Raw genomic sequence first — 16403 nt, 5'->3', positions numbered from 1 at the left:
GTCCCACTTTTTCCCCATCTGTTTGTCATGAAGTGATGGGACCAGATGCCATGATCTTTGTTGGGTTTTGAGTTTCAAGACAGCTTTTTCACTCTCCTCTTTCACCCTCATCAGGAGGCTCTTTAATTCCTCTTTGCTTTCTGCTTTTAAAGTTGTATCATCTGCATATCTGAGGTTGTTGGTATTTCACCTGGCATTCTTAATTCCTGCTGGTGACTCATCCAGCCTGACACTTCTCATGATATACTTTGCATATAAGTTAAATAAGCAGGGTGAAAATATACAGCCTTGACGTACTCCTTTCCCAATTTGAAACCAGTCCATTGTTCCATATCTGGTTCTAACTGTTGCTTCTTGATCTGCATACAGGTTTCTCAGGAGACAGGTAAGGTGGTCTGGTATTCACATCTCTTTAAGAATTTTCCAGTTTGTTGTGATCCACATAGTTAAAGGCTTTGGTACAGTCAGTGAAGCAGAAGTAGATGTTTTTCTGGAATTCTCTTGCTTTCTGACAACAGATGTTGGCAATTTGATCTCTGGTTCCTCTGCCTTTTCTAAATCCAGCTTATACATCTGAAAGTTCTTGGTTCCTGTACTGCTGAAGCCTGACTTGAAGGATTTTGAGCATTACCTTACTAGCATGTGAAACGAGCACATTTGTACAGTAGTTTGAACATTCTTTCATATTGGCCTTCTTTGGGGTTGGAATGAAAGCAGACCTTTTCTAGTCCTGTGGCACTGGCAAGTTTCCAAATTTGCTGACATATTAAGTGCAGCACTTTAACAGCATCCTCTTTTAGGATTTTAAATAGTTCAGCTGGAATTAATTTCTTATACCAAAAATCTAAATTAAAGAATTTTTTTAAAGGCCTGTATATCATTTTTGGAAATGGAAGTCAGAGTGCACACATGTAACATGCAGACTGTACTTGACACTCATCTGCTTTGCCTCTGACTCTTACCCCTGTTGGGTTAGCTTACTTTGGGTAGACGTTTCCCCATTAAGATATATACTGTGCAGAGGTCATCTGAGAATTGGGAATTTTCATCTTTTCAAGGTGGTTATTACTAAAAGACAAACAGAAAAGTATTCTTACTCGATTTTCCCTTTTTAGACATTGGGAGACATTTTAAAAGAGCTAACCCTTATTCTGTGCCAGGCATTGTTTCAAGCACCTTGTAAATACTGACTTATTTAATCTTTTTTAAAATTAAATTTTATTGAAATGTAGTTGATTTCCATGTTGTGTTAGTTGCGGCTATACAGCAATGTGATTCAGTTATACATCTATCCACTTGTTTTTAGATTCTATTCCCATATAGGCCATTATAGAGTACTGAGTAGAGTTCCCGTGCTATACAGTATGTCCTTATTAGTTGTCTATTTTATATATAGTAGTGTGTATATGTCAACCCTGATCCGATTTATCCCCCTCCTCCCCAAATTTCCCCTTTGGTAACCTTAAGTCTGTTTTCTACATCTCTGACTCTATTTCTACTTTGTAAATAAGTTCATTTATACCATTTTCTTAGATTCTACGTATAAACAATATCATGTGATACTTGTCTTTCTCTGTCTGACTTACCCAATTCATTTAATCTTCACAAAACCACCCTATGCCATATAATCCATATTGTATGGTAGTACCATATAATCCCCATTTTAAAAATGGAAGATTGAAGCACAAAGAGATTAAATCCATGGGCACGCAGCTAGTGAGTGCTGGAGCTGTGATGGGAACTAGGCAGTCTAGCCCTGGGAGCCTTCACACTCAGTCTCTTTCCCTCAGTGATTATTAGCGAGGTAGCAATAGAAAGTGCTTTTGCTTTTAATTTGTCTAATTGATTTTCTCTTGTATATTTTATTGACAAGCATTTATGAATGCAGCCTATTATGCAAGTGTGATCGACGAATATGTCAAAACCGAGTTGTCCAGCACGGACCTCAAGTGAGGCTACAAGTGTTCAAAACTGAGAAGAAGGGATGGGGAGTGCGCTGTCTAGATGACATTGACAGAGGGACGTTTGTTTGCATTTATTCAGGTAAAGCAAAGGTTTACTTTCACATTGCGCTTTGGTAAGATCTACATTTCTGAATCTCCATTTTACTAGTCAAGGCTACTGAGATCTTATAGCAAGGACAAGAGCGACAATATAGGAGGAGTATCAGAGGAAGGCAAGTGACTGGGAAATTGAGCACTGAAGGGATGACATGCGTTAGGAGGTACCAGGTGTTCCGGAAAAGAAAGGCTAAAGGATAAAACTTGGGTTACTGCATGAGATGTGTTTTTTGGTCTCTGTGGCTACAGATGCTTCGGGGTAAAGTAAGAAAACTTTTAAATAGAAAAATAAATGATTTACTAAGGTAAAGATTATTGGTCAGAGACTGTCTTCGTCAAGATCTTGAGCTATTAGAATTTAACAAGTTAATGTTATAATGAATACCTTTAGGTGACGATTCAGTCAAGGCTGCTGCTGCTGCTGCTACCAAGTCGCTTCAGTCGTGTCCGACTTTGTGCGATCCCATAGACGGCAGCCCACCAGGCTCCTCTGTCCCTGGGATTTTCCAAGCAAGAGTATTGGAGTGGGTTACCATTGCCTTCTCCAAGTCAGTCAAGGCAGTTCACTCCATTTCAGGGATTCTATAGAGAGTTGCCCATGTTCTGAGCAAAGCCTCCCCACCGTGTGTTCAGTTCAGTTCAGTTTGGTCGCTCAGTCGTGTCCAGCTCTTTGCGACCCCATGAATTGTAGCACGCCAGGCCTCCCTGTCCATCACCAACTCCCGGAGTTCACTCAAACTCACGTCCATCGAGTCGGAGATGCCATCCAGCCATCTCATCCTCTGTCGTCCCCTTCTCCTCCTGCCCCCAATCCCTCCCAGCATCAGAGTCTTTTCCAATGAGTCAACTCTTCGCATGAGGTGGCCAAAGTACTGGAGTTTCAGCCTTAGCATCATTCCTTCCAAAGAACACCCAGGACTGATCTCCTTCAGAATGGACTGGTTGGATCTCCTTGCAGTCCAAGGGACTCTCAAGAGTCTTCTCCAACACCACAGTTCAAAAGCATCAATTCTCTGTGTGTTACGGTTGTGCAAATTACTGATTCTTTCAGGCTATAGCCCACAGCCCAGACAGGTCCATCTCTAGTAGTCTCTTCCTTTTACCCCAGAGTGTTAGGCAAAAGTCCTCACTTTCTGTGTGTACCACGAAGTGAGAACGGTTGGTGAAATGTGGCTCTCAAGGCAGTCTGAAGGAAATGTGCCAGGCAGCAGGGACCAGAGCAGTCCTCCTCATCTGGAATTCCAGGTTCACTTTAGTGAGGGCAAGAATCCTCAGAGTTCAGAACGGTCACAGCTGGATCCCTGCCACATCCCACTTACAGACACAAATACTGCACAACTTGCCCAGACATTTGTCTCTCATATTTCTCAAAATAACTCTTTGATAAAAGTTAGCTTACCATAAAATGCCAGATGGTATCCAGGAAGTATCATTTACTGACTTTATCTGCATTGCTAGAAAATGCACCTAAGGGTATCTCTCTAATCTAGCTGTTAATTTTGACTTGTTAACTGTAATTTTAAGTTCCTTGAAAGAAAATGCATAAACTTCAGACTAACATTTTGATTACATTAAGGCTTAAGATGAGAACAGGCACATATCACCACAGATTTAAATACATCACTTTATAAATAAAGTTTTTAAATGATAAAGCATTCATAACTAGACACAAAAGGTATAATTGTAAGACTAGAGTTCACCTCTCTAATTTTCTAGAGTGCTTTCTGATCTGTATTTTTGTTTTATATTGTAGCTGAATCTCTTGTCTTCTGTGTTACTCCACTTCAGACAAATACTTGTTCCTACGTTTTTCATGTACTGGAAGATACGAAGTCTCTTCTTGGTCTTTTATTTTTATTATTTCTCACAGTAGTTTTCTGGGATGAATTAATGTTTATCTTCATTCTAGAAATGAGGTTCCATACACGGTTCTAATAGAGCAGAAGAGATGCCCTTTTGTTGCTTAGTAACTGTATTACTTTTTGTCATATTTAGCTCTTTTACTTTTTCTTTTAGGAAGATTACTAAGCAGATCTGACACTGAGAAACCTGATGCTATTGATGAAAATGGAAAAGAAGAGAATATTATGAAAAATATGTTTTCCAGAAAGAGGAAAATAGAAGTTGCAGATTGTGAGGTTGAAGTTATCCCAATAGAACTGGAAGCGCGTCCTAGAAGTATGGAGACTCAGGAGTATCCACCTAAGCTCCATCATAATACCAAAGAGCCTATTACGTGAGTGAGATCATAGGAACCCAGTCAAGACTGACCTATACTGTTTAATACCAATTAAGAGTAGTTCTTTCTTTTTCTTCTTTCTTACTTTCCACTCCAACTTCTGTATCTCGTATATATCAATTTGCTTCCCAGTTGTAAGTTTCACACTGAGAAATCTAGGGCACTTAAATTTAAAAATCTAACCAACATACTGTATTTCCTCAGTTTCCATCTGTGGAACTTCATCTTTAAAAACTTTGACTTTAATCAGATTGTTTATGGATGTCATGACTTTGGCAGTTCTTTTTATTTTATATGACCATTTTATTTGCAAAGGTTTTCTTAGATTTTCTTCGTTTTTTAAATATACTTCCAGAATGATTTGCTTTAAAATATGCCTATTCTAGTGAGGAGTAGGCATAGGTGTTATAGCTTAGATTAATTTCTAATGAATATTTACATAACAGTGATGCTGTCTATATTTCAGGGCACAGTAAAGAGCATTTTTAGTGATTTACAGAATAACTTTGTTTTCCTTTTCAGAGGAATGAAATATAACAGCATTTCAAGAATTCGATATCATTCAGTCATAAGAAGTCCTAAAACCAAGACGGTCATTATTCAACACAATGGGAAAAATATGGTAAAAAGTGTAAAACACAGATGGTGCCCTTCTGAGAACATGAACTACTACTTAATTCAAATTGTTTGTGTTAGTTAATGATGTGTAGGATTTCTTTTATTATTTTGTAATGTGGTGCTGTTGAAGTGTTAGGACTATGTTTTCTAATGACTTTGTATCCTAAGTAACAGTTGGCATGTTCCCAACTTAGATACAGAAGGAGAATGTTGATCATGATCTGACAGTGTATTCTACTGAGACTTAGAGCTATACAGTGTAAGAATTCATGGAAGAAGCTAAAGTGTTAGTGTTACATAAGAAAGAAGGATGGAGTAATTTAGGTTGAGGAGATATGGTTGTGAGATGTAGCAGAAAGAACAGAAGCAGTCTAATGAGAGAGTCATCCAGAAAGCAGCACTTTACATGATAGCCTGTGAAGATACACTTTGCAGTCTGTCCTGAGAAGAATAACTAGTCAGAGACTGTAACTTAAGAGAATGATGCAAGAAACGGAACAGACAGACAAAATGGTAGTTCATGGCTTGTTGGTGAAAAAAAAATTCTAACGTAGGTGGTACACAAATACTTGCCCTCTGCCTAGTAACATACAGAAGATAACTCCTTAATACCACATCATCATGCGAAGATTGGGCCAGGAGATCACATAGACCTGGTTTGCCCTCCAACACTGCACCTTAACTAGCTGGTTAACATCTTCTGTCTACAATTCTATTTCTGAAAAATTAGAATAATAATATCTATGTCAGAATTAAGAGGGTTAAATGAGATAATGTCAGAAACTTAGTGTAGTACAATGCTTGACACCCAGCTAAGTGCTCAACACATGTTGAACGTTGAAGTCCATGGAAAAGAATAATAATGGTCAAATGTGTTCCGTGCCAAGCATTGTGCTAAACCTAATACCCCTTTTTGAAAGTTATCATTACCATATAAAGTGATTGCAGTCTCCTCAACTCATGGAGATAAGCAGCTCCTTTAGCCTTTTCTTTCAAGTAATTACCCAAAGAGTGTTTTTAATCTTTGCACATCTTATAGTGGAAGCCAAATTTATCATCTGGTATCAGAATTGAGGGATACTGACAGATATATTTGTATTTTATTTTGAATTTATAATGCCTCAAGAATGTCTTGACAGTCCTTATAATTTTCATAGCCGTGGCTCATGAAAGTGCCTGGGAGTAGAACACAGCTCACAGGGCTCCATCCTGTCAGAGATTCCTCAGGGTATCAGCTTTGAGTCTTTGAAAACTAATCTAATTGCTGCAGCCTATGAAGATTGATACTTGATGAAAGAGGCCTTACTGCTAACTTAAATTCTTTTTCCTAACCTAGAAAGTAAAGACATCTTCCTTGTTTTCTTTTAAGGGATTTACTTCCTCAGAGTCTGTCACCTCAGAAGATAATGGGGAACTTAATCCAGCTCAAGTACATCTGAACTCTAAAGCCAAGGAAACGAGAAGTAGGCTTTGTTTCATTCTGTGGTTGCCTGCTTCTGCCTTTTTGTCTCTCATGCTCAATACTCGTAGCTCATTTTTTCAGACACTATTACAAAAATGCTGCATTCATCACAGGGCTTTCTGTATGTCTAGATCAGAGGTCAACAAACCGTGATCTGTGGGCCACATCCAACCCACCACCGGTTTATGTATGGCCTGTAAGCTGAGATAATTTTTACCTTTTAAAATAACTGAGAAGAGATGAGAAGATAAATAATACTTTGTGACACTCGAAACTTACAGGAAATTATATTTTCAGTGTTACTAAATAAATTGTATCGGAAGATAGCCACACTCTTTGATTTAGTATTGTCTCTGCTTTCGCACTATGGTGGCAGGGCTGAACACTCACCACAGAGACGGTAGACCACAGTGTTTACTGTTTGGCCCCTTACAGAAGAAGTTTGCTGACCCCTGGTCTAGATGCCAGCCGTGACCTGATGCTGGGCAGGAGAACAGCGTGGACAACTCACAGTCCATCTCTGGCTTTGGAAGCCCTGCCCAGCGCAGCCATTTCCTGATTCTTTGTTTAGGCTCCTTTTAAAATAAAGACATGACATTCTCCTGCAGTATTCCAGCCAGTGCTGCCCCAGAGGATGCTTAGCAAAAAGTGAAAATATTGCTACCCTGAGTGCTCATCTTTCAGTGTTACCAGTCTTGCCATGGTATAGACTATACAGTCCATGGAATTCTCCAGGCCAGAATACTGGAGTGGGTAGCCTTTCCCTTCTCCAAGGATCCTCCCAACCCAGGGATCAAACTCAGGTCTCCCGCACCGCAGGCAGATTCTTTACCAGCTGAGCCACAAGGGAAGCCCAATTTAATATTAAAACCTGACAAAACTGGACTTTAGTATATTGACATTTCAGTATATCCCTCAGTGGAGAGGGATGACCCTTTGTGAAGAACTGACTGACCGTGGCCTCTTCTCCCTTTGGGCTTCCTTGACATATACACCCCCAACTCCCCACCTTCCTAGTATTAATAGAAAGAGGGACACCTTTGTAAATTTATATCCTGTTTTTAGGCAGAGAGAGGAGAGGACTGAGAGCTTTTCCTGTATTACTGCTTAGCTCAAATTGCCCTTAGCTCAAAATAGTTCTTATGTCAAAGATGTGTATTTTGGGACAACAGTCTCATATATCACCATTTAATGCATGAAAGTCATCTGAGTACTATTGCTCTTGGTTCTTTTGTTGTTTTCATTGACCACTACAGTACATATAGCAGGCACTACAAAATCAGTTATTAATATTACTGCAAGTAACCTATGATAGGAAAAAGCAGCCAGAAACAGTGATGATTACATCAAAAACATTAATTTTAGAAAAGTATAATTTCTTTCTGCCACTGAATTGGGAGGCACAAATGACTTTTTAACAATAAATAATTTTACTTATTCCATTTGACATGCATTCATGCTTTTGAATATTTTGGAAAATTATTTGCATTACTGGATAAGAAAAATAAGCAGTTCATCTTCTAAAGTATTGTTGTTTGTAAAAGTGTAATTACTGTGTAATTACAGCAAAAATTGCTAGTGTAATTCTAGCAAAAACACATATACAAAACCCATAGCGGTAGTTATTGCTACTGGACCTTAGAGCGGCTGACTCTTAATCAGGGTCTCCCCAGCCTTTCATTGGTATCATAAAGGCCTAAAATGCTCCCTAAACCCTCTCTGTTACAGCTATTTAGAATATATTTAAATGCAGAGTCCAAAGTTGAAGAGAAGTCAATTTGTAAGGAGTAGAGCTTAACTATAGTAACAGGAAGCAACATGTATACAGATTCATAAAAAGGTATTGTTGGGTAGTAAAAAGAAGGTAGACTATAGAATCAGATATTTCTGGTTCTCATTATTATTGCTAGTTAGTTGAGTGAATCCCTTAAGCCTTCAGAAGCTCAGAGTTTTCATTTGTAAAATTGAAGTACTGTGTACCTTAATACATTGTACGGATTAGCAATAATTAACACAACTTGCACTTAATTAGTATTGTTACTCTCAGCAGTATTGCTCAGCCATTTGTATTCCCTGACAATTCCTTCCAAAATGTTTATTAGAGGACTCAAGTTCAAACCAAGTTGAAGATTGTGAAGACAACCCTGTGATTGATTCCGATGTGATAGATATAACCAAGTGTAGAGAAGACACTCCGCCGGGGGACACATGTCACCAAGCAGTCACACTGGATAATAAGAATGAGGTTCAAATACAAAAGCCCCAAGAGGAAAAATCTCCAGCATGTCAAAACCAGCAGGTCTTTTGTGGTAAAGAGTTGCCGAATGAAACCAAGGATGCTTCATCTGATTCTCTAGAGAAGTTCAATAAAGGGAATGTGTTTCTATTGGATGCCACAAAAGAAGGAAATGTGGGCCGCTTCCTTAATGTGAGTATGTGGGCTGAGATTCCTATATCTAAATACATTTTTTCCCTAGGCTTCCTCACAAAATCATGAGGAAAATGTGACTGACAGGTTCCAAAGCCACACTACCTGGATTAGAATGCCAGGCCTCTACTTACATGGCCTTGGACATCTTACTTGACCTCTCCAGGCTGTATTTCCCACTTCAATAATATGGAGTTAATAACTGTCTAGAGTGTTGTGAAGATTAAATGTATTATATATGAAGTGCTTAAACGGTATCTAGCACACAGTAAACATTTGCTTAAAGAAACTATAAGAAATTATAAGTAAGAAAATATATATATTTACTGAAAGGCTTTTAAGATGCATTCCTTCAAAAAAAAACAATGGGGCACATAGAATAAGTTTTTCTTTTGTGTCATATAATAGAATGTCTTATTCAGAAATGCCTCTATTAAAAAAATTTAGTTGGGAGCACTTATGTTTTACTGCTCTCACTAAATTTTGATTGATTTAGTGGCTTAGTACCGGAGAATGCAATGGCACCTCACTCCAGTACTCTTGCCTGGAAAGTCCCATGGACGGAGGAGCCTGGAGGGCTGCAGTCCATGGGGTCACTAGGAGTCGGACGCGACTGAGCGACTTCACTTTCACTTTTCACTTTCATGCATTGGAGAAGGAAATGGCAACCCACTCCAGTGTTCTTGCCTGGAGAATCCCAGGGATGGGAGAGCCTGGTGGGCTGCCGTCTCTGGGGTCGCACAGAGTCGGACACGACTGAAGCGACTTAGCAGCAGCAGCAGTGGCTTAGTACAGAAAACTATTTATCAGAATATTGCATTTTACTATCTTACTCTTTTTTTATTCCTAAGCCATAGTCATTTGCTGTTTCTGTATATGTTTGGGATATATGTAATGAGACTTATTTTCATTTATATAGAGGAATATTTATGATTTCTCTGATTTAAGGTTCATTGGGCTTCCCTGATAGCTCAGTTGGAAAAAAATCTGCCTGCAGTGCAGGAAACCCCAGTTCTATTCCTGGGTTGAGAAGATCTGCTGGAGAAGGGATAGGCTACCCACTTCAGCATTCTTGGGCTTCCCTTGTGGCCCAGCTGATAAAGAATCTGCCTGCAATGCGGGAGACCTGGGTTCGATCCCTGGGTGGGGAAGATCCCCCTGGAGAAGGGAAAGGCTACCGACTCTAGTATTCTGGCCTGGAGAATTCCATGAACTGTATAGTCAATGAGGTCACAAAGAGTCAGACACGACTGAGCGACTTTCACTTCACAAGGTTCATTGACACTTAAGACTCCTGGCATCTTCATGATGAGAGGGATACTTTGTATTATTGGCCATAACTACTGTGTATGGTGGAATTGGAGTTAGCTTTTCCCATCAGACTGCCAGTCTCGTCTCTCCTGCCTCCTACCATCATACATGCTTTTCAAAGAATGTATAATCCCAGAAATTTTCCAGGGGAAAAAAGAAAAATACCTTCACCACTAGTCCCAGTGTCTGTATAGACTGTCCTGTCTTTGGCCAGCCGGACCGTGCAGAAGCCACCTGCATTCCTCCTCCTCTCTGGGCTCCACTTTGTTCTGACTTATCCTACCCAGAAGGGTGACAAGGAGTCGTGGAAGCAGGACGGAAACTTTATGATAACCTCCGCACATCCTTTGGAAAGGTCCATTCAGGTTCACTGATCTCTGGATATGGCCTTAATTTTTCTCTTTGCTCTGTATCAGAGCTCTTCTTCCTCTCTGTGGGGTTCAGTTAGTGGGATGGGCAGCTTTGACTTTTCCCTTAAAATAATGGGAAGCATGCATAGCCCAAGAGTCCTTTATGTATTTCTTTTGCTAAACCCAAGACCTATTTATTTATTTATTTGTGGCTGTACTACTTGGCTCACAGGATCTTAGTTCACTGACCAGGGATCAAACCTGTGACCTCTGCAGTGAAAGTAGAGTCCTAAGAACTGAACCACCAGGGAATTCTCTCAACACCTCTTTAAAATGTGACATTTGAATGGTTTGATGTTTCGTGATAATTTTACATGTAATTCATGTGCCATCAGAAGAAAAAGTACTCTCAAGTCAGAAAATCTTTGAAACCAAAGAACTTTTTTTCCTTGCTAGAGAAATCTGTTTGGCCTTTTTCTTTTTCTCTCTCCTAGTTAGAAGGACACTTGGTTAACAAGAGAATCCTCTCTGAATACTGGAGTGGGTTGCCATTCCCTTCTCCATGGGATCTTCCTGACCCAGGGATCGAACCTGGGTCTCCTGCACTTTCACTACTTCTACACTATTGCCAGACATGCTGGAAGCTACTAAACATGCCAGGAGAGCCAGGAGATCAGTAAAGAATGATCCCTAGCAAAAGACTGGTTGTGGCTTTCTTTCCAGTCAGTTATGTTGAATAGTGGCTGCACTGGAATGATATGGTTGGTCTCATGAGCTGGATCCCCCCTTGTTAATAGGAGGAGAAAAAAAGGCTTTTCTGTCTTTTTTAATTTAATTTTCTACATAGATAATCCATTCTCATGATTTAAAAACTTACATAAAATAAAACACCTTAGAAAATACATACAAACAGAATTGTTTCACAGCAGCTCTGACCCTACCAAGTAGGTACCCTGTGTAAAGCTCACCAGGCTCAAACTGAAAAAAAATGTATGGATGATGGGAAGTTATCATTGAAGTCTAACAGTGGTAAATGTGTCTGAGGAATATTCCTGGGATTCGATCCCTTTATGAATCTGGTGATAGATGACTGTGTAGCAATAACAGCTCATGTGTAGCAAAATAACACTGAAATGGTGGTGATAGGAGATAGTTATCACCATGTTAGAAGCCTTGGAAAAACAATAAATAATGATTGTGTTCAGCAGAGAAATCAATTACTTACATAGATACCCTTTCCAAAGGATCTGTTTGATGTAAAATTCAGGTCATAGCATATTCTTCATATTAAACTTTTTGTTTTGTTTTAAAAATAATGTACTCTGCCCTTGTTCACCCTCAATAGTAAATCATTTTTTATTACTTTTTGGTATATTATTATAGTGTTTCTTTATGCAAATACAAGTAAATGTAAGGATGTGTTCTTATTCCTACCCCTTACCTAAAAGATAGCATATTACATTCAGTGTCCTACACCTTGTGTTTTAACAATATACCCTGGAGATCTTTCTGTATGAGTACACAGAGTTCCTCATTTTTTTTTGCTTATAGGTGCATATGATTCCAATGTGTGGCTATCCAGAAGTTTAAATAATCCTCTTTAGATAGACATTTGCATTGCTTCAAAACCTCTACTGTTGAAAACAATGTTCAGTAAATAATCTTATGCGGATACATATGCAGATATATCTGTTGAATACACTCCCAGATACTGGATTGTTGAATCCAAAAATAAATGCATTTATAATAATGATAAATAGGAGTTTTTACTATTTTGCATTTCTACTGGCAAGATGTAAGAATGTCAAAACAGGGCTTTCTGAATGAATTCCTACCATCAACAAAATTGTAATGAGCTATGATAGTTTGCATACTAGTCAGAAAAAAAAAAAGAAAAATAAGATGTGTTGGAAACAGAATGGTATTCTAATGCTTCAGAGAACAATGTATCAGGCTTTATGCTATATCTAACATGTGTTTGTCTATTTTTGTTGACAGCATAGTTGTTGCCCAAATCTTTTGGTACAGAATGTTTTTGTAGAAACACATGACAGAAATTTTCCCTTGGTGGCGTTCTTCACCAACAGGTTTGAAAAAATTTTTAATATGATTAATTTTGAAATTGTGACTATAAAAATAACAGTACAAAAATATTAAAAGAAGATACATGCTATAGCCCCAACTCTCTGGTACCCTAGAATACTCAGTCATCCCAAACTGTTTAGAGGCGATAAAATTTTAAATAGTTGAAATTTTAATTCTTATTTCCTCTTAGAATTAATGTCCAAAAAGGCTAAAAATGTCAGGTCTCAGCCAGTTCAGTTCAGAGAATAAATGATGCTGAATGCTACATCTTTTAAGTCAAAACTACCCCCAGTTACTTCCCCGGGCCTCAGCGCATTGCTGGGGCCCACTCTTTAAAAACACACTTCCTCCCTTGTGGATATTGACAAGTTTCTTCTTATTTGGGATTTTAGTAGATTTGAAATAAAACTCAAAGAGCATTCCTAAGTAGTGGATGTTGGAGAGAGAAAACCGTAATGTTGAGGAGGGTTAATGATGTTAATATGAAAATTGATTATAATCAAATTTGGTTCATTCAGGATAATTTATGATTATTTTTAAAATTTCTACTTTCTAGGTATGTGAAAGCAAGAACAGAACTAACATGGGATTATGGTTATGAAGCTGGGACTATGCCTGAGAAAGAAATCCTCTGCCAATGTGGGGTTAATAAATGTAGAAGAAAAATATTATAAATCTGTAGTTAATACCTGCTCATGAAATCAGCTGATCAAGCTGAACCTAGGGCCATGCAAAAGAAACCCCTGTGGTCAGTGGAATTAATTTACATTACCATCTGTCAAGAGAATTCCTCTCAGTTTACCCTTATTGGGAGAGTTTATTTGCATTACTTAGAAATGCTTGGAACAAAATAGGGACATTTTCATACGCATAGTCTATCTCTTTATTCTTACTGCTCTTCAACTATACATGAGTAGAATGGATGTATATATTTTATATGAAATACCACTATATAATTTGTAACTTATTTGTAAATTATGTATTCAAAAGAACAAATGTCACAGTTAATTTCAGCACTTCTTACTGCTTTTGTAATTATTATCTTTGACTTTCAGGGCCCCACAGGGCCAAATTTCACCTCTTTACCTGCAAAATTTATTTATGTTTAATTCCTGGTGAATAATTTACCATTGTGAGCCATAAGATGGGCATCAGAGCCTGAAGAATATTAATATTATGCAAATTACTTCCAAGTATTTTAAATTAATTGGATAAGCTCCATGAAATAATGTCAGTCCACTTGAATGAGAGAGAAGAGAAAACTCTCCTAGGGGAAAGTTTTGGCACATTTTTTGAAATGAAACTTCTTTTCCACAGATTCTCTTCACTCCTTCTATACAAACACAGGAAAAGAGGGAATAGAAACTTGGAGGAGCTGAAATATTTTTGTTCTAGACAGAGTAGAACCGTAAGAAAAGGAAACTTAAGAGAATAGTCAGACGTGGCTTATTTATTGCCAGAAGAGATGGTCCTGGGTAAGAATTTCACTTACAACAATTCTGTTGAAAAAGTCTGAAACAGACTGTTGGAGTTTCCTGGGCATGATGTGCAAATTATTTTCCTAGAGAAAAAGGGAAAGATTTACTCTGTTGTAGGTTTCCTGACCATGATCATCTAGTGAAAAGGGGGTGAGAGCCTCCAAGAGTTAAAACTAACTTTATCTATAACAAAGATGTACATTTGGCTGTCAGGAAATTCTCCCCACCCTTGGAACCAGCATAGGAATACTAGCTCAAAAAGGAGTAATTGAAGTAGTTCTGGGTTTTTTAGGGTTTGTTTTTTTTCTTTTTTCTCAGCTTGCTTCTGGGTTTAATTACCTTTGGTTACCTTTCAGACAATGGAGAAGGAAATGGCAATCCACTCCAGTATTCTTGCCTGGAGAATCCCAGGGATAGAGGAGCCTGGTGGGCTGTTGTCTGTGGGGTTGCACAGAGTCGGACACAACTGATGTGACTTAGCAGCAGCAGCACCTTTCAAACAAGAATCTAAATTTGTACCGGATTTAATTTCTTAAAAATATTGAAGTAAATAAAAATTTAACTTGAAGGTAGTTTAGAGAGTGGGAAACCAAAGAGCTAGGAAAGTGAGCAAGAAATTGTAACCCGACAGCCATAGACAAATGGGGAAAGCTGAGAAGTTCATTTATTCACAGTAAAGATACAGGAATTTTAGGCAACGCACTGAAATGAAATGGCACTTGAAAAGTATGGGAGATTTGTACAGAGATCTGACATCTTGATCTCCTTCATCTGTACTGGTTCCCAGTTGTCATCTCCCGTCAGCGTCCTAGAGATTCTCTTTGTCTTTCCGACGTCAGGTCTATTTCTAGTTAAATCCCCTTATTTCTCCTTTCATTGATTTACTGCCACATATGGGCATGGGGGTCACAAAGAGTTGGACACAACTGAATGACTCTCACTTTATGGGTGAAGCACATCCTCCAGTACCTTTTGAAAGGGAAAAAAATGAGACCATATATTTCAACATGTTCTTTTGCCCTTACACTTGATTGCTGTTTTGGCAGGGCAGAGAGTTCGTGAGTAGCTTTCATACCCAGTTTTGAACATACCTACTATATTCCAGTGTTGCTGCTTTGAAATCTGAAAACGTTCTCACCTCTGGCCTTCAGAGTGACTGTTGGAAGTCAGAGGCCATTCTTTCTCTCTTATATTCGTGACCAGTCTTTCTCTCTCTCGAACCTTACAGCAATCTCTCTGACCCAGTGTTCTGTTCCCAGTAAAGGTCTATTATTATACCTGATACTAGGTGCTTGGTGGGATCTTTCAATCTGAAAACTTTGTTCTTAGGGTCCTTTTCTTGAAGTGTTTCTTTAATGATAACTTATCTGTTCTCTCTCTCTAGAATTCCTGTTACCCAGACAGTAGACCTCCAGGATTGGTTCTCTGATTTTCTTACCTTCTCTGTTAATTTCCAGCTTTGTCTTCTTGCTCTACTTTCTGGGAGATTTCCTCAACGTAATCTTCCAATTTGTCTATTGTGGTGGGATTTTTGGTTTCTTAGTTTATTTGAGGGGGGGTTTCATTTTTTTATTTCTAGAGCTCTCTAAACATTTTGTTTTTCAATAGTATCCTATTTTTGGTTCATGGTTGCAGTATCTTATCTCTTGGAAAATACTATTTATATAGTACATCACACACAGGCATTCATGCCTATATTTTCTTCCTGAATATTCTGTGACCTGCAAGGTTTCTGTTTTTCTATGTTTCCTTTGGTCTTTGTCTTTCAGGTTTTAGGCTCTCCTTAGTGATCTTGGCAGTCTGCTCCTCCTCAGGAGTGGAACACTGAAAAGCTGAGATTATGATCTGAGAATGGGGGAAGGGGCCCTTCACCTGCTTCACTTGGCCCAGCTGAGCTGTTCAATCTCTTATTCAGTCTCTTTAGGACTTTTTGGCCTGGCAATGAGTCAGTCTTACCGCTTGAAGGCAAAACACTGCTGCCAGAGCCTGCCCTTTTCTCTCGTTTTGCTGCTGCACACACCTGCTTCTGTAATTAATGTGTGTGGGTCAAGACTAAGTTATCCTTTTTAACAGTTTCTCTTTTCTGTCCCCAATTTGCCTCCTTTCCTCTCGTCAAAACCTGCTCAAAAAGCAAGACTTCGAGAAGTTTTTCCTTTGATTGCCTCAGCAAACCACCAGCTATTACATGTTTCTTTTTTACAGAGCAACTTATTTTGTAACTGCGATTTAATTACCCGCGACTATGTTCTTTTTGTGTATTTGTTCCGTGCGCCAGTAACCTCATCTTGTACGGTGCTGTGTACATTATGGGTGCTAAATAAAGGCTTACCACTGGAAACTGGCATTGTACTGTTAATTCCGCCTCCGCTTAT

At 38.7% G+C, this 16403-nt stretch overlaps 1 protein-coding gene across 14 annotated transcripts in view; it reads left to right on the top strand.

Annotated features, from left to right (window-relative positions):
* LOC102392662 (SET domain bifurcated histone lysine methyltransferase 2) overlaps positions 1 to 16403 on the top strand; it is a 79914-nt gene that overhangs the window by 27313 nt on the left and 36198 nt on the right. For 7 of the 14 annotated variants that reach the window (XM_044926963.2, XM_044926966.2, XM_044926965.2 and 4 more), the window contains 6 exons: positions 1874 to 2043; positions 4077 to 4296; positions 4822 to 4921; positions 6287 to 6380; positions 8482 to 8807; positions 12467 to 12555. In XM_044926963.2, coding sequence (XP_044782898.2) covers positions 1874 to 2043; positions 4077 to 4296; positions 4822 to 4921; positions 6287 to 6380; positions 8482 to 8807; positions 12467 to 12555 — 999 coding nt within the window. Of the gene's footprint in view, positions 1 to 1873; positions 2044 to 4076; positions 4297 to 4821; positions 4922 to 6286; positions 6381 to 8481; positions 8808 to 12466; positions 12556 to 13109; positions 16370 to 16403 lie in introns of those variants that run through there. The other 7 variants (XM_025263230.3, XM_025263232.3, XM_025263229.3 and 4 more) reach the window with 7 other exon arrangements.

Source organism: Bubalus bubalis, chromosome 13 (assembly GCF_019923935.1).
Source record: "Bubalus bubalis isolate 160015118507 breed Murrah chromosome 13, NDDB_SH_1, whole genome shotgun sequence".
Classification (NCBI taxonomy): domain Eukaryota; kingdom Metazoa; phylum Chordata; class Mammalia; order Artiodactyla; family Bovidae; genus Bubalus; species Bubalus bubalis.
Note: the sequence above shows the minus strand (reverse complement) of the source record. Positions and strands in the feature narration are given on the sequence as shown.